Here is a 27,909-nt window from a genome sequence, read left to right as displayed (position 1 = left end):
TCTGTTGCCTTCAGCCATCAGAAATGCTGAACTTCTCCAACCGGCGTTTGTGGCTCTCGAGCGCCACCTGGTGGACGCCTGAGGGGAACGCAACAGTGTGGGTCTGTGCAGGAATGTGTAGTACCGTTTGTGTAACGTCTTAATATTCTGCCGTAGTGTTAATAATATTAATTTACACAAAGACAAAATACAGTAAGCCAGTTATTCAAGACGTGTTTTACTCCATAGTTCAGTCTTTAGATTTTTACATATATAGAAAAACATAATACAGAAATCACAATGTTTACTCATGACAGTGTATAAAGGCATTGGTGGTTACAGAACTACAACAACAACAACAACAACAACAACACAGGACAAATGTTGTGCCGTTAGCATTCTGGTTTGTGGGAGAGATTTTGGCCAAATATCTTATTTCTGACTATATTTACAAGCAGGAAATGTTTAAGAGTTCTTTTGGACAGATATAAATCTAGGTCGAACAAACAAAAAACAAAAAAAACACCTTCATGATAATAAGAAAGTGTTTAGTGAATCGAACATATAAGCGGTATTTTAATTTGTTAGACAACATGGACTCTACATTACACGTCATCCTCAGGTGTTACTGATGCTGCCCGCATGCAGCTTAACTTTAGTAAGGAAAGCAAGAAAAGCTCGTTAATGTATGTACAAAAATCCCTTTTATTTATATGTTCACGTCCCAACGTTTTGCCCAAGTAGCAGTTTGTTGAGCCTAAAACATGCTCAACTGGCGTTGAACTCTGGTTAAAAAGTAGTGCATTTCATAGATATATACGAAATCTACAAAATGATGAAAGGTAGTGGTGTGCACTCTTTTCCACGCATGACTCGTAGTAACCTGCAGATGTGATTTAAATGTAAGTTGATGGAGTCGTCTTTTCAAAATTCACCCTGTATGTTTTTATTGTCCCGTCATATTGGGACTGGTGTATCGTTAGTACTTGGTAAACGTTGGATTAATGCCTCACTTTTGAGAAATTCAGATTGCCTGCTCAGTGGCCTAAAAACACTTTACCCGTGGTGGTTGATGGATCAATATTAATGACCCGACTTCTCCCAGTGAGCTCTTTTTACCTCCATAACTAGTGTTACGTTCTGTACACCATTTTGGAAAAGAGGACTTCCCCCATCACACGACTTACAAACATTTTTAGCGTCTCAATCATAAAAGACCAAGCGACCAAGCTTTTATTATTCCAGCTGTTGTCTTGGTTCTTCACTTGGTATTTGTGTTAATCTAAAATTAGTGAACTTGATCGTCGTATTGTGAAAATGTGACTTGAGTTTCGGTTCTGCTCCTTTTTAATCTATGGTGGTCTACAAAAGGGATACAAGTTATTAATTATTGAATGCCCCCTGATTATTAAATGCCTCATATTATCCTGTTAAATTTAGAATTTGGCGTTCCCAGAGACCTCCTTCCAGCGGCCCGTTCAGGTTCAGGTCTAACTGAGGCTCTGCTGGGCCTGGGCGGCCTGGCTCTTCTCCTCCTGCCACTTCTTCTGCCGCAGATTGAATTCTGCATCAGAAAAGGCTGCAGGACCCCAATTGGTGATCAGCTGCTGTCCCTTGGAACCTGGAGTGGGGAAATACATAAATCAAGAGATTATTCTCCACAGAGGTATGATGAATATTTCAAGTATTTGTCAATAAAAATGCTTCGTAAACGGCAAGTCAAAGCAACAATCCTAAAGGGACATTCAACATTTTAAAAGTGGTTCAACACCTGGTTGGAAGGTAGTTTCATCTGTCAGAAGTTTGCTCTGTTCTATTCATTTGTGTGTTGCATTGTGCAGCATGTTGTTTTTGACTTGTACTAATTTCAGAAAGTCATTGTTTCTATTGTTTTGGGGTATTGTGCATTTTTGATCACCACTTTAATGGGAACATTTTAATCCAAAATGCTCCAGTTTCTGGACCAGGCTGTTAATCATTAACCCAGATGTAAACGTACAAATATGTCTTATTATGTAGACAAACTATCCGTTGTCTTTTAATTTTTCCAGTCTTCCTGGGATCCTCGAGGCGTTCCCAGGCCAGACCAGATACATAATCCCTCCAGCGTGTTCTGGGTCGACTTGTTACCAGGTGGATGTGCCCGTAAAACCTCTATAAGGAGGCATCCATCCTGATCAGATGCCTGAATCCCCTCAGCAGAAAGGAGCCCTCTGGATGTCTGATCAGATGCTCTCTGAACTGTGTGCAGACACTTTGAATTACTAAACCTTCTCTCACCAAAAGTATGTGGACCAATATGGATGTTTTGTCTATTAAAGTCGTTTTACTTATGTAGTAAACAACATTCTTAATGTGAAGCATCCAGCCAAAAATATCTGCGGGGTTTAGATATCTCGATGTTGTGTTTTCAACCTCGAGCCTCCTCACATGTTTGTTTGGGTGTTGGGGAGCAGACGGTCCAGAGCCGAGCTGTTCCTCCTCTAACACAGTCACTAATGAACTCTATTGGGAAATTAGTTAGATGAATATTACATTTATTCATGGCAGGAGTTTGTAGCTTTAGGGAATTAATTCTAGCAGATATATATATATATATAGATATATATCTATATATCTATATATATATATATATATCTAGCCAGTTGCTCTGAAACTCTCAGACAAAATGCGCTTCACAAATTAATCTTTAATAGTAAAGCTTTTTAGTCATTTATCCAGTATTTTATTTATTTTCTAGGTTTTAAAAAGGGTCGTAAGAGTCAGATAATGGCTCTCGTGCTTCGAGGTTCTCCATTTCTGTTACTTACAGTTTTAACAGTCACTTAGCGAGCCACTGTCACAGTTCACTAGTTCCCCTGCTCTCAGTAAAACATTTAAAAAGGAGCTCCTCCTCTTTTTGTAAAGGCCGAGGAAGTAGTCTCATCTGATGTGTAAAGCTGACTTTGTGCATAATGATTGAGACGATATGTTTATTACAGCGATCTTAAACGGTGGGACAAGATGCATTTAATCTCTTTCTGGACATATTTAACATGTGTGGAAATGGTTTTTGGTCCTTTTTTATTAACGTGGCCGTTGTCACTTACTCAGGTGCATATTCAGATAGTTTTTTTCACATCTACTAAAGAGGTGCATGTCTGAAAAGGGCTATCAAATGACAAATATACAGTATATTGCTGAAATAATATTGGCCAAAATTGGGTTTGATACAATGAAAATCTTAAGAATTATAACTTCAATGTAAACCTAATTCTAACCCTAACCCTAAAATCAAGTCTCGGTCCTCAAACAGTACTTTGAACACAGGAAACAGCCCCGTAGTCGGTGGTGAGTGAGTGAGTCGGTACCTGGTTCAATCTGCCGTAACATTCCCTCGTGCTCAGCCACCTTGTGCTTCCAGGTCTTGGTGTTGTTGGCGGCGTCTTCCAGCTTCTTCATCACCGTCTGTTCACACAAGAAAACACAGAGAGAGTTTTTACGTTTGGAAACCTCATTTATGATTTAACAATGGAGCTTTTTGAAGTACTCTATTTACTGGAATAAAAGGTAAAAAACACAAAAAGCACTTTAATCACTCCAACCTGTGCAATATAAATACACTGTGGAAAATAGTTATATTTATTCTGCCTATATATATACATATATATATATATATATATAGATATATTATAATAATATTCGGTTATTGTAGATTCTTTACCGTTTTTGTTTTACTGTTTATTATTGATATGCCTTGTTTTTAAATTGTTTTACTGTGTCTCTTGTGTGCACATTAACTCTTTGCTGCTGTAATCCTGCAAATTTCCCCACTGCGGGACTAATAAAGGATTATTTTATTTCATCTTAAATAGCTGCCTTCCATCCAGCAGTCAAACAGTGACACCATGTGGTAAAGAAAGGTACTACTTTACATTACATTACATTTAACTGACGCTTTTATCCAAAGCGACTTACAATAAGTGCATTCAACCGTGAGTACAAACTCGGAACAACAAGAATCAAGAAAGTACAATTTCATCAAGAAAGCCAAACTACAAAGTGCCATTTAAGTGCTACTAAAGTGCTACTTTTTCTATTCAAGGTATTTGGTACTACTTTACAGGTGTTCTTAAGTACTGCAAAAACACTGAAAACATCCTTAACACAGTTCGGGACTGAAGGGTGGGTGATCGCAGTGTAGAGCGGCCGGCGAGCGTGAACGGTCACGTGCACGAAAAGTCACGTGCACAGCCGGCTATTTAAACAAAACTCTATCTCTACGTTAGCAAATAGTTGTTTGAAAAATAGTGCATGTGGGAAAATCAGTTTTATACATTTGGCATTTCTTTTCTTCCTGCAATGTTTGTACCATGGAAACTTTGAGATCTGGTGGCGATAATCTGGGAGCGCTCCTTTCACCAACAATGGGCCTTTCTTATCATTTTATACACTCGATGGCTTTGTCTTTTTTTGAATAAATAATAGATGGGGCGGTAACTAATGTCCATCGTTTTTCTTCCTGCAGGTTCCAACTGAGCCGCACTGTAAATGCAGTTTACTGTAAATTGATTTAAAAAACAACCACATTGCTCTTGTGGACCTGCTGGCGCCTCCTCCTCCTCCTCCTCCTCTTCCTCCTCCTCTTCCTCCTCCTCCTCACCTGGTACTGCTCCAGCGCCCCCTGCCTCTCCTGTTCCAGCTGCTCCAGTTGTTTCATGGCGGCCTGCAGGGCGCTCTCCTTGGCCCGACGCTCCTTCTCCAGCTCCTGTTTCTCAGCCTCCGTCTCCGAGATGGCGCGCTGCTGCCGCAGGTGGAACTCCTCTAGCTCCGCCCTCTTTGTGGCCTCCTCCTCCAGTAACCTGCTCACACACACACAGATGTGACAGACACGGGTCAGTACAAACATATGTAGCTGGTCTGAGCCTTCATTACAGTGTCACATGAAACAATGTCTAAAAAAGGAGGGAAATGAACGTATGTAGGTTATTAAATGCCTCATCATAGACTAACAAGAAATCAAACATGTTGGTTAAGCTTCTGCACAATCCCAACATTTTAGCTATTTCCACCACCAACAAAACCTGTCTGTATATACACATACATACCCACATATATACACGAATATATACGTGTGTATATATATATAATTTTGAAAACGTTACAGCCTAAAACGTTAGGCTGTAAAAGTTTAATGTCAGGAATGCATCAAATGTCAACCCTCATATCTAAATCAAACCGGTGTGAAAGAGTTAATCAGTCTGTGTAATAAAGTTGTAAAGTTAAACTACTAATGTGTGTTTCCACAATAAGGTGGAGGTTGTAATGCGTCAGCGAGTCAGCAGGTGGTGCTGTAGTGCAACTATGGACTTTGTTTTTAAGCTTGTGGTTCAAGTAAAAGTCAATTGTGGATTAAAGTCATGCGCATTGTTAATATTATGAATGAACACTTTCTATAGAAAGGCAGCCAGTCATTTAAATATAAGTGTAAGACTGTTGCGTACTTTAATGGATGTTTTGGGTTTTTGACTGCATTCATCTTGCATCAGATAAACTGACAAAAATATTGAGCAAGCCCATTGGCACACAGCACACAGGCTGCTGCTGATGAAAGGCACCTCACTGGGAAATACATGTTTCTCGTCACACGTGTGACTCTAATCAGCCCTTTGCATGTCCTCAAACATAAAAAAAAATGTTTTTGGAGGAAAGCATCCAGTAAATGGCTTTCATTATCTAACGATAATGGACTGGTCGCTGTCCTTTTAACACGGACCCTGTGCAGTACGTCAGTCAAACTTTAGGTAGAAAGTAACCGTCAGCAGAGAGGAAGGAAACGTGGTGGAGAGGGGGAAGTAGAAGTTGAGTGTCTGGACAGACTCGACCCACGTGCCCGTTTACATGTGGTTACGCGACAAAGTAGACGTCAAATAATTCATATCGGACGTGGACAGCGCGAAATGTTATATTTATCATGCATGCGTGTTTTTGCTTGTGTGCTTTTAACACACTTTTAAAGAGGGATATGATGCGTCTTCTGGTGGCCATAGTGGCAGTCTACCGTCAGCCTGGGTCTCTATGAGGACGCGGTTTGATGCTGTGTGAAACATTGCTGGCATTTCTTTGTCTTTATTGATTCCCACGCTGTAGGGTTTTCATGGTATTTTGTCATCTTGGGTGCATAATCATCGTGTGCAATTTTGCAGTGTTGAAAAGGAGGGAAACCCACGACTCAAACTGGCACCGCCCTCGTCGGTTTTTGCAGTAAGATAATAATGGGTCAAATTAAATAAAAGGTCAAACAATAGCCGCTAACATTGAGGAGTTAGTTTGCTTTGTCACTAGTATTTACTTATTCACATTATTATTTACTTTGGTCTATTAACCTGCTGCTTTCTGGAAAGCCAACAACCACATAAAAACAATCCTTCTTTGACTTTCCTCAAGCTCCTCCTCTGTGCGTCCAAAGTAGAGGTGAATACTGATTTTGCACCAAAGTAACCCTCATTTCTTTCCTCCGTTGGTGAATATGTTGGTGCACATCTCATACATACAGTTCTCCCTCCTCCGCTCTTTATCAACTGACCGGGCCTGCAGCCGGCGGACGACCTCCTCTTCCTGTCTGGCGCGCTTCTCGTCGTCCAGAGCGTCCTCCAGCTGGCGGTACATGTCCTCCAGCTCCCGGACGCGCTGCAGGTACTGCTCCAGCTCAGTGGACTTCTGGGCCACCTGCTCCTCCATCTGCTTCCGAACCTGTTGAAGCGGGAAGATACGGAGAAATACTCTATTTTATAATGTTCTCTGTACTAAACCCTCTCTAACTTTGTTCTGCTTCACTTTATCAAAGTCAACCTTTGCAGAGAGAATGCTTTTTTTTCCGAGGCGAACCCAAAACTTTTTCATTTTTGCTGTGTGTCATCTTCATTTACTCTTAACCAGTAACATATGACTGATATTTACACATCTGAACAAAATCTCACATGTGTACATTTTATTATAACACCAACATTATTCAAATAGCCCTAGTGGTTGCAGAGATACACCCTTTTTAGTTTGGGTATGCAAATTTCGAGCAGAGGCCTAAAAATAGGTCTGTTTTATAAAAGGTTAAGAGTGAAGATTTACAGTTTATTTTTATTTTATTTCACTGTAAATTGAATTATCTTATGTGATATGATTGTAATGTGTACTTTTCACAATTTACTTCCCAAATAATGAACTTATTAAAACGGAATTAGGGAATGAATCCCTGGTGAAATGATAACGGGTTTCAGCTCGATGGTGAATGATGTGTTTGTGTACATTTAACATTTAAAATACACATTTAATACAACATTTAAAATGCACATTTAATACAACATTTAAAATGCACAGTGTGTTTCACCCTGTCGAAGTTCGATAGTATGCAGAGATATGTGGTTTAGATGCTGTGCTGCGGCTCGGTTGTATTGTAATGTTTCACACTAAACTCTCTTGAATGTTGAGCCATGAAGTCACTGGCTGTGCACTGAGCATGCCTAGATGTCATCACCGGTGTTTTTGGTGGTTATATTTACCAAGTAGAATCGAGCAGCGAAGCCGGTCAATATTAAGCTACGTAGAAACGTCTCGATCACAGACTGAATTATTAAATGTGCTTAAAATAACTCGTCTGCTGTTTCAGCGTCACTGTGAGCTGCAGTCTTAACTTTAAGTCTGATTCAAGTTGTGTCTTTTTCACATTTAATTTAATCTGAAACCTGTTCAATGTTCAATGTAAAATATTGTACTTCACTACTAATCAAATAAATAAAAAGCCCTTGCGTGTATCTAAAAGTATTCAGGTTGCTTGTTCTGACAGGATGAGGAGGAGCGTCGTACCATCTGCTCTCTCTCCAGGTCCGTCCTGTAGCGGTCCTGCAGCTCAGTCTGGGTCTGAAGGCGCCTTTGTTCTTCTTCTGCTGCATTAGTCGCCGCCTCCTCCAGAGCCTGGAACAAAGAGGAGCGAAGGTCAGATACTCCAAGTAGATACAAGCACCTTTTTACTTTCTGTTAACAGGTGATCCCCCTTAAATTCATGTGAAATATTAAATAAAAAGAAGGATAAACCTCTGAACTGATGGTACAGTAGAGGGCAATTCCCTCCATTTAAACTCAAACTTTAACAAACAGCGCAGTGTAATAAAGGCCAAGAAGGCCAAGGTAATACTTTTATTTAGTGAAGAAATATATGCAAACTCTAAAGAGGAATGCAGAGTGAACATAAGTCACTCTTATGTCACTGCTAAAATATTTCTTGCGAAGAAATGCTGATTTAATTTAGAAAAAACTGAAATTCAAACAAACTGCTGACTATGAACTATAATGCAACCAGCGTAGCTTGTTTTAATCTCAATAAGATGACGACAGATCGTAACGAATGTAAGAAATCGCTGACCGAGCTCTCCTCCCCCGACCTTCACTTTCATACACAACTCAAACATTTACGCTGACGACGTCGACTGTTTTATAAAACAAGGGTTGCTACTGATAGGCGTGGTCGCTTTTTAAATGTATAAAAAATAGGAACAGCAAATTGTGCACCCCAATAAAGAGATAAAGTGAGTTTAAATGTTGCCGCTCCACGTGCACAATGGAGAAGTACACTTAGTTGTTTTTACTGCGGTGTGAAAAGTTCAGCTCAGGCGTCAACATCACAAACAAATGTGAGAAAAACAGAAAGGAAATCTGTGAAGAATCGCAGCATCTTCGAGCTGAACGGCACACAACTCGTCACATGTTCATGACTAACTGACGTAGAACTGCAAAGCAGACAAGTCACTCAAAATAATTCATAAAAAAGGTGACATTTCAAAATAGTAAAGTGTGAGGAAATTCAGTTTAAGCAGAACTTTGTGGTCTCAGAGTGCCTCTCTGTTCAACATCTTTTCTATTTCACAAATAAAAAATGAAACTTGTCTCCGTTGTTTTGTACATGGAAGGAAAGTTAATCATTAAGTTAAGTTTTACGAGTGGCTGAGCTGTAACCTCACGTTGACTCGTCTGTGTCACCCGACTGTGAACCGTCTTAAGACTGAGACAGTCTACTATACACACACACACACACACACACACACACACACACACACACACACATATATATATATATATATATATATATATATATATATATATATATATATATATATATATATATATATATATATATATATATATATATATATATATATATACACACACATTTACATATAGCAGCATAGTGTGAGAGCCAGGCTGCCTAGTGTGTGCATCTCTCTCTCTGTGAGGCCATGTGTGTGTGTGTGTGTGTGTGTGTTCATTGTGCATTCATGCAACCATCTATGTGAGACTTTCACCTCAATGGCAGATTGTTGTGCGTTCATCAGAGAGACAAAGACAAACTAAGTTACACAACTACCACGTGAACTAGTTGGACTCTGCAACATGCCGAGTGCTGCACACGACTTAAACTTAAAACAATTACGGTAATTGTGCTTTTGTGGTTACGTTTAGGAATAGTATTCTTTGAGATTTATTGAGAAATATTCGTTAATGCTTTAAACGCTTCATTCAAGCGCTCAATAATTGCGGGATTGTCTTTGGCAATTTAAATCTTAGATCTCAGGCTCCCTGCGCCAACAACGATGAAATATGTCTAAAAGGAAAATTGCGCAAATACAAAGTAACAAAGCAATAACAAAAAAAACATCTAGGAAGTTGATTTAACTAGTTATTACTTTCCAATAGTTCCTAGATTAGACATGTCAGCTGTGAAAACACCAGTGACAACGGTGAGGATACTGGAAGTCCAGGGGCCAGATGTGTAAAGGACACACACACACACACACACACACACACACACACACAAACACATTTCCCCACTCATCAACTGTTATTTATAAAAGCAGAACATGCAGCGAGAGAGAGCACACACACCTCGGACGATGAGGAAAATAAAAGAGACAGAATCTAAACAATGCACTTTATTGAAGATTATTAACCCTTTCTGTCCTGTTCCACTGCTCTTTGTATCCTTCATTGGGAAGCGGTGTAAAGTTTGTTGTGTGTATCTCGCATGTAGAAGGAGGATCGAGATATAACTGCCAGCGATGGTTCAGAGGAACATGTGAGGAATTCATAATAATGGTGCTATAAATATTCACATGAGGCAAAACTGAGCTTCCTCTTTGCCGTTCTTTCTAATGACCGGTCTAAAGACTACAGGAGTGCAGCGGGCAGAAGTACTGATATGGAGAGGAGTCATTTAGGGCGTCTGTATCTTTTTACGATAACTGTGGAGCGTAGATGAGGCCTGTGTTTGTCTCGTGCTTCACAAAACAGAACCATGCGTATGTCCAGCTTTATGTTTTAGTCCACAGTTTTATGAATCTGGCCTCAAGAGTCCATCGTTCTCTACCTCATAGACTCTGATATATTGTTAATGCAGTCAGTGGTAAATTTATTAGGTACACCTGGACAATCTAATGAGGCAGATCTGTTGTATTGGATTTCATTAAAGTGTAAATGTGTATCTAGTAAAGGGAGGGATTCAACCCAAAATGTAATTTACACCTGTATCAGTTTACTAAAAAAGCAAACAACTTATCTGTTGAAGTTAAAAACAAGATTAACTATGTTTAAAACCATCCTTTCAACCGTCACACGAAATGTTTGCACTCATGTCCCTCGAGGACAAACGTGTCAAAAACTGCCGTAAAACTATACACACACACTGTTTCTATCCCGTGTCATTGTTTTAGGTTTGACCCCTCGCGAGGCTGAAGGGTTAACCTCACAGTGGGAACAGGAAGCGGCCGTTCCTCACCGGTATCCACATCATCACAGCCAATCAGACGCAGCGTCATCAGACTGGAGCGTGAATCAGGTTCAGGGAGATTTACTGGAAAAACATGTTTAACGTCGCCGCCCCGCCTCGTCCTTCAATACACATTCCTCTGTTTGTGTGTGTGTGTGTGTGTGTGTCATTTAAAAGATCTCCACAGATAATACACACTATTCTTAGTTTGTTGTGTTGAAGGTGTGACGATACCGCTGAGGATTGTTGTTGAATCGGCTTCAAGGCTTTTGTTGTGATGACATCAGCAGAACTCATTGTAACTGCAGCGATGATGATAATACTGACTGAGAGATATATATATATATCCATGAACAAACATTTTGTGAAATCAGTGTAAACAGTAAAAAGTGAGTAAATGTAGTATTTAAACTAACAATGAGGATACAAAGCATACAGTAAACCTTAAATGACACAAATGAATGAGACAATAGTTTGATTAAAAGAATAAACATGTATATAGATGCCTGTATGTATGCCTGCTTATATTTTGAGCGTCTTTCTTTTAAAAGCATATTCATTATTTCAAACTCAGCATAAATGAACGACATGAACACATGAATATAACAAAATTCCATGACTTTTCCAGGTTTTCCATGACCGTCAGAACCCTGTTTATCTTGATTCAAGAGATATTGGTGAACATGTTTTTCCTCCTCCAGGTCCCTTTAAGATTAATCCTGGACTACTTCCTGTTTCTAAACTTGTCCGTGTGGCTTTAAGAACAGTAATTATCTTTTCTTTTTTATCTTATAGGTGTAGAAACTGCCTCGGGGGGGAAATCCCCCAAACTCCAGTAACCACCCTTTCTGTTTTTTTCCTCCTTCTGATGGCCTCTGTAGATTACGCTGTCGGTGTAACTTTCCAGGTAACATGTTGTTTTTCCATCCCATGTCCCCAGTTTATTTGACTGAACATGGCTGTTGTTTCTTTCTCAATCCAACTGTCCGTTTGGTTTTATTTGTGATGCAGTGAGATGTTTTATGGAGCCTTTATGTTTGTATATTTGATTGAATCTCTGAAGTCAGTGTTTTTCCTCTTACATAATATGTATTTTACATTTTAATAATGGAAAACAACCTTCACGACTGATGCTCATTCTGTTTTTTTGGCCTAAAGGAAAAATAACCAACATGTAGAAGTTGTGATTTCTGAAACCCGTGTTTAACACACACGCCTTGTTTGCTCTGCAGGTTGAATCTTTGACCAGATGATGTCATCAGGACAACTCCTCCCTTCTCAAGTCTATTTATAATTCAGGATACTACAAAAAGGAACTGATCTGACACCCGACTGCTGCTAAAATACAGACTGAGAGTTTTCTTCATATATATATGTTGTCTAAATGTTCTTTTTTTTACCTATTTGCACTTTATTATTATGATTATTATTATCTGTATTGACTTTATGTTGGACAGGAGAAGATTTCAAATCTTCTGTATGTTTGCACATGTGGAAGAATTGACATTAAAGCTGACTTTGACTTTCCTGAGCAGACGGGATCCGCAGAGGGAACATTTAATGTGTTGTTGTTGTTGTTGTTCTCTCCTCACCTTCCTCATGTTCTCCAGCTCCAGCTGTTTCGCCTCGTTGGCCAGCTGCAGCTCTCTCATCCTCAGCTCCAGCTCGTCGTGCTCGGCCTGCTGCTTCCGCCGCAGCTCGCGCCGCTTCTGCCGAGCCTCGCGGTGCGGCGCCGGCCGGCCCTGACGCAGCAGGCTCACGCAGGTCTGGATGGCTGAGAGGGAACAGGAAGGTCCAGAGAATCAGTGAAAGGCTGCGACCGTTTTGAGTTAATAATGCATCAAAAACAACGACAAAATGTGATTTAAATCAACATGAAACGCTTTAAGAGGAATGGTGTTTGAAGTGGCGCCACAACTCACCCAGAATCCACTCGTGCTTCTTCTTCTTGTCCGACGCGCTGATTTCAAAGCTTTTATGTGACGACTTGATGAGGAACAGACACTTCTTTGCGTCTTTATCTTGTAGCGGCTGCAGAGAACAACAACAAGAAGGATTATACCACTTTATGAAAACACAGACAAAAGTCCAACAATCAGCTTTGTGTCTTTCTTCATCAGCTGGAGAGGCGATGAAATTACTGAAAAAAACTGATCCCAAGGTCAAGAATGCTCAAATAACAAATATTATATTTTCATCCTAGAGACGTTTCTCTGTTATTAACTAAACTTCTCACCATAACTGATAAAAGATTACATGGGAATCGACCCCCAAATCTACAAAAATGTGATTTATTGATAGCCAGTTAATCATTATATCTGCATAGCTAACATCACTGGACTGTGTAGAGCACAAGTGATTTGATTTACTCGAGATGCAGGTGATATTCCTCAATTATTACATTTTGTTACGGGCCAGAATGTGATGAAAATAGGAACAAGATTAACATTACTGTCAGTAAATTAATAATAAAAGATCTTTCTTTTAATTAAAGGTGGTGGGAGGGCTGTAATGTTGTAAACACTCATTATTAGAGGTTGAGCGGGCTCTGAGAGTTTCGGTTCTTGCCTCCGCACTGCAGTTTCCGTTCAGTAAGATGTCTCCTTTCTTCTCTGCCAGATCCTCTCCGACGAAGTAAGAGATGCAGTTTGGCTTCAGCACGAACCAGCGCTCCGTCCAGTTCTTCCTCCGGTGACCTTTCTTCATGATGTAGCCCTGCAGAGAGAGAGGGAGGAGGAAGGAGGACATGGATCAGGTCATTTCAACACCTCTCCAAACATTACATCCTGTAGTTTCCCTGTGTGATTTACAGACGAATAAAGCAGAACTGATGAGGACGCAAAACCTATTTTAGCCTCCTAAAAGTAAGACCTACCTAACATCAGTTTAAGTGTACGGGTTATATATACATTATCTATGCTGTCGTCTACGCTCTCTTTAAAGCCACTAGACTCCATCGACAAAAACAGTAATTTCACACAGGAGTTGCCGGTCTTGTTATTGCGTGAAAAGAAAGTAGACTGAAATATCAGCGCGGGGAAAGAGCTGTGGTAAAGTGGCGAAAATATTCTAAATATAGCGTACACTAAACCTGGTGTACTTTTTTTTTTAGGTGGGTCAAAGTACCTTATGGAATGGGAACGCCACTTCAAATAATCCAAACTACCCTAAACCTTTGTTTTCTTACAATAATTAATGTTTTCTTGTTTTAGTCTCTACATGACCCCGGTAACACGTTCACTCAAAAGCAACAGACCTGCCACACACGACCACAAACTCTTAGTTCCTCATTTCATATAATATACAGTACAGTTTTAGCTCGGATTTCTTCCGTTGACATTTAGTGTCCGTTTGTCTTGAAGTTTTAACCCTTTAAAAACAGTGTGTGAAAACCCCGGTGTGCCTATTAGCAGACAAAATACAACAACATATTGTGTTAACCTTCCTAGAACCACGTCATACAGCAAGTGTGGAAGGAGACGGACATTTTAAATCCCAGCATGCCCCATTCAGACGTTTTCCATTTTTGAACCGAACGACACCGTTTTTTGACTGAAACTCCTTTAAACACCCAAATGCTGTGTTTCTTTAGGTTCTAATCTTTCCAAAAATGTGTCTTACTAGTATGTGGGCATTTTTGGGAAATCTTGCTCATATCGTGCTGGATGTTCATAGTTATGATCAAAATATCTTTTAGAAGTGATGTTTTTGCAGATATACATATTTTTCCCAAGACTTTGCTGAACAAATACATACAATAAACACAAGCAATGGAATTAATTTGGGGGTTCCTACGACAACTCAAACACAGGGAAAGACTCTAGAGGTCTAGAGCCAAATTTGGTTCCAGGGTTGTGTTATATATTTATTATTTTACATTTTCGCGGTTAACGGTCAGTGACGAGCCGGTGTGCCGCCCACCTGCTTGAGCACGTCCATGATGAGCTCCTGGTAGACCTCGTTGATGCCCATGGAGAGCGTCTGGCGGTCCATGCCCTTGCTGAAGTGGCCCGACCCCACCAGGCCGACGAGCTCCCAGGCGCCCAGACTCTGCTGCTTGGCGTTCAGCTGCAGCTTGTAGTCCTCGAAGCGCTCCTCCACCCAGCTGCCGCCCATCGCCTCCGTCAGCTTACGCAGGAGGTACTCGATCTGTGTTCAACGCGAGTAACACACACACACACAAGCAAAATAATTAGATTTTATACTTTTTTATTAAAGTGGTTTATTTCCATTGAAGACGTCCAGTATTTTTCCTGCTACTCATCTCTACACGGGCCGGTCGGAGCACATACATCTACTTTTCTTCCGGTGATTCAGCTCTGACGTTGGCTGCACCCAACAATAAATCCTACGGTGTTTTGTAAAAGAACAGGAAGCTGGAAACTTCCTTTTCTGCTCTTGAGCAACAGGCGTTTTTTCAACACTGGACTAAACAGAGCAACTAAACTCCAGCTCTCAGTTGGTGATCTTTAAATGAACAAACGCTCATTTGGGCGCGTAGTGAGAGGACTGGGAAGTTACTGCAGATAAATGTTGGCTAATTGGATTCCACTTCACACATTTACATTAATAACTTCCCCCACTGGAAGTGCAGAAGTTAGTCAACACGTGATAAAGGATGAATTAGGACCCTTAGATCCACCTAACATCTGCTTTCCTGCTGCATTGAAAAACTTAAGTAAAAGTATTTAAGTTTAATGAGGAAAACACACTTAAATTGAATTTTAAGTTAAAAAAATTAAATAGATTTCAATAACTAAAAAGGAAAAGCAGCAAATCACCACATGAAAACATAAACTTCATTATTTTTGCACTAAAAAGTACTTAAAAAACTGTTTCAAAATAGTTAACCAACATTTATATTGCCAATCGACTAATTGATTAATTGACTAACTGTTTCAGCTGTACTTATATTACCTATTGGGCAGTTAGATTTTTAACAAAATGTATTTATTTAGAAGCTCAATGTATGTTTTGTGTGCAGAAATCATAACTAGGACTCACAATGGTCAGATAAATGTTAAAAGTAAAAAGTAAAATATTTCCCTCTGAGATGTTTGTAGGGTAGAAGTATAAAATACTTCAAGGGAAATGAACAGTGAAGTGAGGTACTTGAGTAAAGGCGCTTGGTCCCGGTGACAGTGAACGCCTCACCTCCTCAGTGACGACGATCAGCGGGTACTGGTCCTCGGACAGGAAGTTGAAGATGCACCAGATCTTGAAGGCGTCGTCGTCGGAGATGAGCAGCTGGCTCTGATCCAGATTCTTCCTGGAGCTCAACGTCCAGCACATCCTGTTGAAGTCCTGAAGGTCAAAGTTGCCCGTCGCCTGAACGACAACGACAACAACAACAACAACAACAACAACTTTAGGTGAGAAGGGCAGCGGTTCAGTCTGTGACGAGTCGGAGTGAAGCGCACAAGTTTCATATTTCTAGAAGTTGGAGCGATTCTTTGAGTCTGCCTTTATTTCGCCCACTTGAAAGGTTTTTAAAAGAGACCTGCAACACTGTTCAGTGTTTAATGATTAAAAAACAAAAAAGCAAAGAAGTCTGTTGTCAGGTAAAAACAACAATAAACTATTTAACCTGAGGCCCCTTAAAAAAAAGGCTGTGACCCTCATTTTGGGCCTCACTGCTGCCGGTAGAGGAGCGTAAAGAAAAATAAACACTTTCGAATGAGTCCCCTTTCATGAAGGGTTTATAAGTTGCCAGGTTGGTAAAATCCCCCTTACTGACTGAACTGTTCCATTAAATGGCTTCAGATTGATCTGGACCAGCATCCTTTTATTGATCATTTATAGAAGTTAGTGATGTATTAATAAATGTATAATAAAAGTATTATTACCAAATAGAAGCGATTTTTCACAACCGTATTCCAATATTTATTTTAAACCCTGAATAAAGTGTAGTAAAATGAGGTGAGATAGAACTTAATTAATCCTGAAGAGATTCTTGTATTAGAAACAGGTACCAACGAGATATACTTAGAGTATTGAGGAAGTCTCAAAAAAACTTCCTCAATACAAGAAGAGTTCAAATTCCAGAGCAAAGTGGGAGGAACGCTCTAGGAAGAAGAAAAAGATACAATTGTTGCTTCGGAGCTGAAATGTTCTCCTTGAGCCGGTGAACAGGAGCGTCTCCATGGAGACGCCTGGCATCGTGTGGATGAGAAGCACATCCAGTCCGGTTGGCAGTCGTCCCTCAAACAAGCCACCAGCAAAACAACAACAACAACAACAACAACTCCCAGCCGTCCGATACTCACTAAGCGGCACATTGTAAAAACCCACGACTAGAAAAGACACTGCGGTCGTAGCGCCGGTGGTTTGAGCCCCAGTGATGCCGAGCCTGGTTTCACACCTCGACCTGCTCTACTCCTCATGAACACATTAAAGAACATGAAAGTATCTTATAGAACAAATGAGTCAAGTATGAGAGCAGCAATAATATCAATCAGGGATAAATCGTCTAGATTTGCTCTTTTATCTTTTATAATAAACAACTTTCTGTCTCTGTTTATTAGAATTAAAGCTAAGAAAGTGGTTAATTATTGTTGTTGTCTTTATTGTTGTTACTACAACAAGAACCCGGTATTCCACACATTACATTTCAATGAGTTTCTAACTCGTTTTAACTGAAATCTCAGGAAGAAAAAAAAACTAAATATTTAAAAAAAAGGTGTGAGGAAATGATCTCACTTTATAACTGGAAATAGAAAATAGTTTATTTAACGTGTAAGTCTCCATGAAGCACATTGATGAGTTTGGCGTCATGAATACAAGAACACTCAAGGTCATTTTGTCCTTTTCTAAAACCTTAAAGCTCTAATGTTGATTCTATGAAGTAAAAAGTATTCTGATAATTACACGGTGTTTATAGTGTGTTACTTATCTTTGTCAACTATAAATGAACGTACGGCTGAATCAGTGGATTATTGTTGTTTTCACAATGAACCCAAATATCCTGAATTCTCTCACGGCCGTCTGATTGTTTTGGTTTCTCTGCGTCTGAGAGAAGAAAAACATTCAGCTCAAGCGAACCAACTGCAGTTGGAGTGAACTTGTTCTCAAAGCTGCACAGGATCTGATGTAACTCTCTATTGTGTTAACTTAAGGGCGAGCGCCTGTGTGGAAACCTGGTGAGGATCTTTTTTTAAAGGGATTTTCCACCCAAAACTCTCCCAAACAACTCAACTACCTAAAAAAACACTTTTGTAGTTTAGTCCTTCAATTATTAAACATCTTCCCAGAAGAAAACCTGTGGTTCAGTTTGAATGGACATATACTGTACAATACTTCTATATACTCCCAGAATACAGGTACACACAGTGTACAATGTGGCTGAGATGTGCATCCAGACATATTTTGGTTCTCAATGAGGGTCGAATAAATATTATAAACGGCACCACAAACTACGGCCTCTAAAATCAGTTTCCAGATAAACATTATGACCTTCCTGGGAGTAGGATTGATAAGAAGTGTGTGCTATTAGACGGGATCAGGTTTAGCTAATGAACTCAAAGTTAACTTGAGACCGGGACTCGTACCAGACTTAAGACATAAAAATAAGGATTTATTGCTTTGACACTTTGAAAGCACAATGAAAAAGTTGGCTCCTCCTCCTCGGCTCAACAAGGTGACGCCGCTCGCTGGCCGCTGAAAGCCAAACTCAGGTTCCGTCTCGTTTTGGAACGAGCTTTGTCCGCTCGGTGCTTCGCTAGCTAGCACCTAGTAGCACCTTAGTAGCACCTAGTAGCACATTGGTAGCACCTAGTAGCACCTTAGTAGCACCTTAGTATCATCTAGTAGCACCTTAGTAGCACCTAGTAGCAAATTGGTAGCACCTAGTAGCACCTTAGTAGCACCTAGTAGCACCTTAGTAGCACCTTAGTAGCACCTTGGTAGTACCTAGTAGCACCTTAGTAGCACCTTAGTAGTACGTAGTAGCACCTTAGTAGCACCTTAGTAGGACCTTAGTAGTACCTATTAGCACCTAGTAGCACATTGGTAGCACCTAGTAGCACCTTAGTAGCACCTAGTAGCACCTTAGTAGCACCTTAGTAGCACCTGGTAGCACCTGGTAGCACCTTAGTAGCACCTATTAGCACCTTAGTAGCACCTTGGTAGTACCTAGTAGCACCTTAGTAGTACGTAGTAGCACCTTAGTAGCACCTTAGTCGCACCTTAGTAGTACGTAGTAGCACCTTAGTAGCACCTTAGTAGCACCTAGTAGCACCTGAGTAGTACCTAGTAACACCTTAGTAGCACCTAGTAGCACCTTAGTAGCACCTTAGTAGTACGTAGTAGCACCTTAGTAGTACCTAGTAGCACCTTAGTAGTACCTAGTAGCACCTTAGTAGCACCTTAGTAGTACCTAGTAGTACCTAGTAGCACCTTAGTAGCACCTAGTAGCACCTTAGTAGTACCTTAGTCGCACCTAGTCGCACCTTAGTAGTACGTAGTAGCACCTTAGTAGCACCTTAGTAACACCTTATTAGTACCTAGTATCACCTTAGTAGCACCTTAGTAGCACCTTATTAGTACCTAGTATCACCTTAGTAGTACCTAGTAGCACCTTAGTAGTACCTAGTAGCACCTAGTAGCATCTTAGTAGCACCTTGGTAGCACTTACTTATAGCACTTTGTATTTTAACTTTGTACTCTCTTGATTCTTGTTGTTCTGAGTTTGTACTCTTGGTTGAATGCACTTATTGTAAGTCGCTTTGGATAAAAGCATCAGCTAAATTAAATGTAATGTAACATGTAATGAGCAAAAACTTTGTAGAGCAAAGTAAAAACTTGCTCACAAGTCTTCAAGTTTTGACTTAGAATAAAATACAAATAATGCAGTTATTGACGGGCAGGAAATAAAGTTTCTTCACTTTAAAAGTAGCACGTTCAAGTGTAGTTTCACTCAGAAACCTGCAGGTTTCTTATGAAGACTTCAGACTTCACACATTCTGAAGTTCAGGCCTTCATTGCACCGCAGGAGTTAAGAAGTTTCTCGAGAGGTTTCGACTCTTTTAGTCTGACGTGAAAAACTGTCAGCATGGAAATCCGTCGTTAGCAGAAACTTTATTCAAGCTGAACACAGCTGCTGTTTTACACTCCTCTGAATCTACAGGTGGGAGGAAGAAGAGGAGGAGGAGGAGGAGGAGGAGGAGGAGGAGGAGGAGGAGGAGGAGGAGGAGGACTTGCTGGTTTGAATGGGTCGGTGCAGACGCTGGCAGGATGACAGTGACGTTTGTTCTTCGGCTAACGTCGCTGTGTCATGCTCGTCTTGTTTGCCTTTGTGGCTCGCTGGCTCTCTCTCTCTTCCTCTCTCTCTCTTCCTCTCTCTCTCTCCCTCTCCTCTGGAACAATGAGAGCCTTGTCAGCGCTGCCTCCCTTCTTCTCCAAAGCCACATGGTCATTAGGATTCAGGCTCCGGCTTTATCTCCTGCAACCTGCAGAAGCATTTACAACTCGCTCAGAAACTAAAACTAAAAAAAGGAGACAAAGACGTTCGGTCGGAAATGAACTGCAAGACAATTCAAAAGAAGGGCTGTTTTATCACTGGAACAGGATTATTAGCTGTCATATCAAAAGGGTTTGTTGCTAATTAAATATTCACCTGCAGCGATGACCACAGGCGGATGACCAGAAATGAAAGTCATTGTTTAAAATAAATTTAGAAAAGAAGAAACGAGTAAAGATGTTTGAATCGCTCCAAAGCACAAAATGACCAAGACAAGCTGCAGCTGCTGGTTGTTGATTTAGAGTCATTCACCCTAAAATAAACTGTAGTTGAAATCTGTAGTGAAACAGGCGTCTCTTACTTCTCTTTTTTAGGAAAAACTGGAGGATTATTTCTTATGTTACATAAACATTAGAAATCACACTGGCTTATCTCATGAAGAGGTTTTCTGAAGCTGAAAACAAGGCGGTTTTTCTTACCTCATGAATAGTTAACATTGTGCAGATCCATAACTATATTTTCCTCACTTAACTAGTGCTAGATAAAGCAGTTAGTCTTTGAGATTTTCTGCTTTCATCCCAATAAAATATAACAACCACAACATCATCTACTTATAGAATCACTTGTTTAGATAAACACCACATTTTACAGTTCATTTCTGAAGGAGCCACACTGGATTTCTCATTATTAGACTTTAAAAAGTCAAAGTTATTGTCATCTATGTAAAAACGTCATTACCCCAGCTGTGAAAAGTCAAATGTTTGGGTAAGACTTGTATCTTGCAATCGAGATTGAAGTCGCCAGTTCCCCCAAACTTCGCCACAATTTTGAAGATTAAAAAAAAGAGGAGGATAGAAATATACAGATTTCAAGTCGCACAGAAAATACAATCGGAGCACAACAGCGTGACCTTTGGGTGAAGCGAGTCTGCAGCTGGTCATTGTGACGAGAGATCGTTGGTATTTCAGGGTCACAGAGGATCACTTGTTTCAACGCTTCAGCAAACCACAAAGTGCTGAGTCGTCAGCTTTTACTCCGCTGCGGCCAAACCAGCAGCCTTCCATGTCTCTCGTCACCGAGCGCCACACTGACGCTTCTGTGTCCTCAGATTAGGTAAAATATCAGTGCCGTGCTTTTTATTTTCTGCTGCGTTGCTACAGACACACACACACACAGGATCCTTTACTTATCTACAAGTAGCAATACCAAACAGGAAATACTCCACTATTTATCCTGCAGCAATGCATCATATTTTTATAGAGTAGAAAGTACAACAGAAGTATGAAGCCGCATAACGTGGAAATAGTCAAGTAAAGTAGAAGTACCTCAAAGTTGTACTTTTGTACAGTATATTCTATGAGTGACATTCCACCACTGCTTACACACACACACACACGCACGCACGCACACACACACACACACACACACACACACACACACACACACACACACACACACACACACACACACACACACACACACACACACACACACACACACACACAAGGTTTCAGTATTTTTCCAACACCCTCAACTCCATTCAGGTGTAAAATAAGACTCCTGTTGTTCTGCCTCTTGGGTATCTGGTGCATCACACACACACACACACACACACACACATATATATATGTACACACACACACACACACACACACACTTTCCTTGTGTGACCGGGTGGAGTTTCCTCAGGAGTGAGGGCAGTTGAATACACTGACCGACGCCCTCCTCTCTCTCCAGGGCCGGTCACCTCCACGCCAATGGGTGGGACAGTTGTGCTCAAGTGTGTATGGAAAAGTACACTCAAAAGTGTGTGTTGGGGTTTTTTTGGGGGGGAAGGAGGAGATTGACGTCGGCCCATGATGTCCTGAGCCTAAATCCAGGATTTACACTTCCTTAAAGGGAAGCGGAGAGTGGAGTTTAACCCCACTTTGATGTCAACAACACACCAGTGGGTCACCATCATGTAGCAGCCATACATGTAGAGAAACCATGACAACTAAAGGGTTAAATACAGACACACAGACACAAGTGACGTCGTTGCTAGTGAAACAGGTCAGACAGCTTTCTTTGAATCCACAGACATGAAAGTCTTAAAAGTCAGAACAAGAAACTAATGAGGCAACTTTAGAAATACAAAAATAATTAGATCATAATTAGAATAATTGCTGAGTCCGGAATGAAAAAAAGCCAGATGAATCATTTGTGGTTAAAAAGCTTCACCATTGACTATGAGAATGTTTGACGTTAACAAAATCCAGAAGGGGAATTGATACTTTTCCCTCAGAGAGATCTTTTAAGATCGATTTAAGATCTCTCTGAGGGAAAAGCCTCATTGTGGAGCAGAAATATCACAAAAACTGAGACGGAACTAAACCGTGACGTCACGATCCCTTTAAAACGTCAAGAAAATATAAACTCTTTGGTGTCGTCTAAACTTGAGACTACCTGATTAAATAAAAGGTTGTACACAACCGACACTTTAAAAAGTACCACAAGGAACAACACAGCAAAAGAAAATGAAATGACGTCCACAGCGTTTAAAATAATGAGCCAGTAGGTGACGATGAAGTCAACGATGCATCGAATAGCAGAGAAGAGTTTACTTTCATACAAAGTAAAGATGGAAAGTAACCGTTAGACCAAACAAGGCGTACACATGTCGTTTATTACACAATGCAACAACAGGCATGTACGAAGTGAGGATATATGACATCATCATGTCCCAAACCTTCTGTTTAAAGGGCCCAAGCGGTCAGAAAAGACGTGTAAGAATCAGGTCAACGTCATGACATCATGAGACAAGAATTCCAGGAATTCAACCCCCAACTCGTTTCGATTCCCGGCCGAACGCTCACCATTCACACAATGACCCCAATAATGACATCATCAGAGGCCAATGAGCGACTCAGCGTTCAGTAACTGGTTCCCTGTGGTCGTCTCAGCTCAGCACAAAGAGCGACGGAGACAGTGGAGGTCGTCACCGGCTCGATAAACTACACGCTACGCGTCCATCAATGGACTTCTGTTGTCTAATAGAAACTGTTCCTCACCAGCGTCTTGCATGGAGATTTGCTGCGTCAGGACATTTAAACAGGATTAACATGTAAAGCACACGTGCAGCCAATCTGGTATTCAGATGAACTGCATTCATGAATTACTTTAGAAGACACAGGTCTGATACTTAACTTAAAATGGTTTTAAAGTTAAAAAAAAATGTTTTAAAAGGAGTGAACCTGTCACTAAAAGAATACATACTTTTTTTATTTCCAAAAACAAACGTAGCTGCTTTTTTTCCACCTCGAATATAGTGTTTGCAGAAAATCCTCTCATCCTGGTGGAAATGATGCCGCTACACACACACACACACACACACACACACACACACACACACGCGCGCACACAGCGTTAAATCCTGCTGTGAAGTTTCCGTTTCTGTTCCCCTGATAATGTCTCATTCTCCTCATGAAGAGTCACAGAGCGCTGACTCACTTTGCCTGAAGGAAACCTCGCATGTCAAAACCATAAACCGATATTGGTTCTCTACTATCGGAGAAATCAGCTGTTTGTGTCTAGCCTCATATCTCAATTTATGCTTTACTGCTTTATGTATCTGGGTAAATCTGTCCACTGCATTTTGAGCCCTTGTGAAATAAAGATATAGAGTCCAACGGGAAGCGGAGAGGAAGACCTCTGACAGAAGAAGAGGAAGACCTCTGACAGAAGAAGAGGAAGACCTCTGACAGGTACCTTGTCCAGGATGAACTTGTTCAGGTACAGCATGTAGCCCTGGTTGGACACGGGACCCTCGTCGTCGTCTTTAAAGTGTTCCTCCAGCGCCACCGGGTCGTGTGGGATCTTCATCACGGTGCACAAGTTGTGGGACAGAACCTGGAACGATGAATTATAATCTGTCAATTACTTACTAATTACTAATTTATGAATCGTTTCATTACATTACATTTAGCTGACGCTTTTATCCAAAGCGACTTACAATAAGTTTATTCAACCGCGAGTACAAACTCAGAACCACAAGAATCAAGAAAGTACAATTTCATCAAGAAAGCAAAACTACTATGGAAAAATGTAATGGCTTTTATAACAAATTAGAGGAGTGGACAAGTACTCGTGGGCGGGGTTTGTGTGTTCAGGAAATAAATGCAGGTATAAATGCAGGTATGTATGCAAATTTACATATAAGAGATAATTTAAAGGGTGACACCCCTTTAATGATCTTTTACATGTAAATTTGCATAAACAGTCCTGACTGTGATTGTATTTTTGGTTTTGTTTTGCTGCTGTTTTTTTTGTACTTTATTATTGTCTGACAAACCTAATTTTTGCATTTATGTTTAATGTTAATATATCTAAATGAATAAAAATGGAAGTGACCAGAAAAATTATTATTTATTTAGTCCAGAAAAGATGTGTTTTTAGTTTCATCTAAAAAACAGGGAAAAATACCAACTTCAAATATCAGCAAAATGTCGCTGGAGCCAGAAGACGTTTGACTGCAATGATCAATATCAACGTGTTATAACTTTGTTATGATACGAAGCTGAACGAGCTCCTCTGTGAAGTTTTACTCTTCAACCTACAACCTAAATATTTGAAGAGACTTGACAATAACACAACTGTTGTTTTCAGGAACTGATTCCAGGAAAAGGAGGATGAGGAAGACCTTGAAGAAGAACTCCAGCATTCTCCCGTTGGAGCAACAGCCGAGCTAGCCGCCTCTAAGGTTCAAGCTCACATTTCCCATGATGCAACTCAACAGCAGCGCGCGTTGAACCCGCCCCGCCGAGTCCGACGCTCACGTCACGCTCAGACCGACAAGTCGGTGACGCACGTTTCCTGTTTTCTGTTTTCTCACACTTCATTTTATATTCGTCTGAAGATGATTTTCTCTATAAATAGAATATAAAATTAAATAGAAAACTAAAAGCTGACGCCTTGTTCTGTCCAACCAACAGAAGAAAAAGACCAAAAAAATCAGTTTACCATCATAGAAAGACAAATAAAAGCTCATCTTTAAGAAACTGGAACGAATGTTTTTTGTAAGTATTGCTTGATGAATTAATAATTAACGTATTATTTTAACACTTATTAGGTTACAAAAACAAAAAGGACTTAATGTCTTATCTGAGCAGAAAGTTCGCCTGAGACCAAAAGTGAATGTTTCTGCTTCAACGAGTGCAAAACTAAATCATTTCCCTTTTCCAAAATGCAGGTGTTGGTGTGATGTCATCGAGGTTCATGACCTCATCGTGCCAACAGCTGTTCATCCTCTGCAGCTTTTGTTTCCTGTCGTTATGGCCAAATTACATTAAATCAACGTTATTTTAAAAAGACAATATTGGATGTTTTGTTCAGAGTTCAGCACACGTCAGGAAATACTTTGTGTACTTTGTATACTTTGTCCATCGTTGACGCACTTTGTGTATTTCCTGTATTTCCTAGAGGGACAACAGGTCGGAGGAGTTTCTGCTCTTTCGTCACACTTTCTGTCTGTTTGGTAAAAACTGGTCCAGTGTGGAGAAATAATCTGCTAAAGAACCGTTGCTCTTTAGATTCAGAGGCGGCTGACCTTTACTGACGATTTATTATTATGTTTAAAGAACAACAAGTAATGAACAACGTCTGACTGACACACGGCCGGAAATATGTGGGTGTGTCGGGTTGTTCACAGAGAGGTTTACTCTGGTTTTACTCGCTTTACTCCTCGTGAACTACCCGTTTTCCCGCTAAAAGGTTAAATTATCTTTTAGTCAAAGTCAAAGTCAGCTTTGAAAAACCGTTCCTCTCCTGCCCAACATAACGTGAATACAGATAATAATAATAAAGTGCAAAATAGATTTAAAATATTTAGACAACATATACAGTATATTAAGAAAACTAGTCAACTAGAGAACTAGAAAAATAGTGTCTGACATGGAGGATTATGATTGTGTTTGTATCACTTTAAGGGGCGGGTCCTCCATGTTAGTGATGGAATGTGTCTTGTACATTTACTCAAGTACTCAGGTACTGATTCGTGGTACTTCTGATGCTTTTCTACTACAGAATATTCCACTCCACTACATTTATTTAAAACAAGCTTTACTCAAGATTTTTAGCACACAAAACATGAACACGACGAGGTGATGGATTAATCGGTCGACAGATCTTTCACTGTTTACATGATAGTTATTCGTTACATTTTGTGGCTCAGCTTCACAAATGTGAGGATTTTGCTACTTTTCCTGTCATTTATTAGTAATAATGTTGAGATCTGGACCGTTTGTTGGACACAAAGAGCTTCGTGGAGGAGCCTCTTTGGGCTCAGAGAACTTGTGACGAGCATCTTTCACCATTTTCAAAATGTTCACAAAACAATCAATTGATTTATCCGTAATAAACAGTAAAATCCTGCTTTTCCATAAATAAATATAATCTAAAGATATAATAAACAATAGTTTGAGAGTCACAGGGACAAGTACTTTTATTCGTAACATTGTTAAGTACATATTCCTGATTGTTGTTTTATTAAGTAACATTTTCAATGCAGGACTTTTACATTGTGGAGTTCCTGCTTTTACTAAAGTCAAAGATCTGACTCTTCATCACTTCTCATCCCATCACGTGGTTATAAATCCTATAAAGAAACTGTATCACGACTTTAGCCGACTTTAAGTTTTTTGTATTATGTCTGTCATCGCTTTAACTCTCCTGGGGCTGATTTATTGTGCCTTATAGTGTGATGTTTGCTCGTTTTAACGTCAAACAGAGACACAATAACGTCATATTGACCATAAACTCCAACTGCAATATCCCTCCGCTCATTTATTGTGCACTACTTGTTTCATCGCATCCAGAAGCAGGTGCGTCTCCGCTGCACAAACAGAAGCTCCGTGCGTAAAACCCGAGCTGTGATTTTTTAATGTAGTCTACAAAAACAACAACAACAACAACAACAACAACAACAAAAATATCCCAAACATGAACTTCCTTCTCGGCCCGCCGCCAGCTCGGACTCCCAGAGCTCGGACTCCCAGAGACGCGCGCGCAGTGAAGCGACGTTACCTTGAGCTGAGATTTGGAGACCTTCCCGCTCTGGTCCGTGTCCAGAGCCGTGAACGCGTGCCAGATGGACCGCAGCAGCTCGTCCCGCAGAGCCATGGCGGTGCGGGAGGGTCCACGCGTGTCTTCTCTTCCAAGACTTCTTCTCCTTCTTCTCCTTCTCCTCCTCTTCCTCCTCTCTTCCGAGTCTGAAGTGAACTCTCCGTCGGACACTAGCTGGGAGATGTCACGTGACGCTCCGTGTGCAGCGGGTTGACTTTTTTATTTTTTTTATTATTGCGTGATTGTGATTGAAGAGCTGCAGCACCGCTCAGCGAGGGAACACACACACACACACACACACACACACACACACACACACACACACACACACACACACACACACACATACACATGGGTGCTGTTTTATTTGGTGTTTTTTTATGTGAGTTCATGCTGAGAATTTAGATTTGTGTTTGCAGGAGAAGTCTTACTGAGATTAAACTGTTTAGTAACTATTCAATCTGCATTTACTCAAATACTGTCGGCTACTTAACTTCAGTTGATGCACTACTAATAATCAATATGCCAGTTGAAAGAAAACATATTTCATATATATATTTTGAAATATATATACAATACAAAC

The 27,909-nt window shown here is 40.3% G+C and overlaps 1 protein-coding gene across 1 annotated transcript; it reads right to left on the bottom strand.

The window, feature by feature from the left end:
- Window positions 1-207: 207 nt before the first annotated feature.
- On the bottom strand, window positions 208-27,383 carry swap70b (switching B cell complex subunit SWAP70b; the record flags this gene model as incomplete). The annotated part of the gene is made up of 12 exons (XM_079224174.1): window positions 208-1,600; window positions 3,330-3,426; window positions 4,622-4,820; window positions 6,545-6,711; window positions 7,819-7,926; window positions 12,364-12,545; window positions 12,694-12,802; window positions 13,340-13,486; window positions 14,693-14,920; window positions 15,926-16,099; window positions 23,976-24,116; window positions 27,288-27,383. The coding sequence occupies 12 exons, from the start codon at window positions 27,381-27,383 to the stop codon at window positions 1,470-1,472; spliced, it is 1,779 nt and encodes a 592-aa protein (XP_079080300.1). The 3' UTR covers window positions 208-1,469.
- Between the last annotated feature and the right edge of the window lie 526 nt (window positions 27,384-27,909).

This window comes from Taurulus bubalis (genome assembly GCF_910589615.1).
Source record: "Taurulus bubalis genome assembly, chromosome: 9".
Lineage (NCBI taxonomy): Eukaryota > Metazoa > Chordata > Actinopteri > Perciformes > Cottidae > Taurulus > Taurulus bubalis.
The sequence above is the reverse complement of the archived record's forward strand: the minus strand, read 5'-3'. Positions and strand labels throughout refer to the sequence as shown.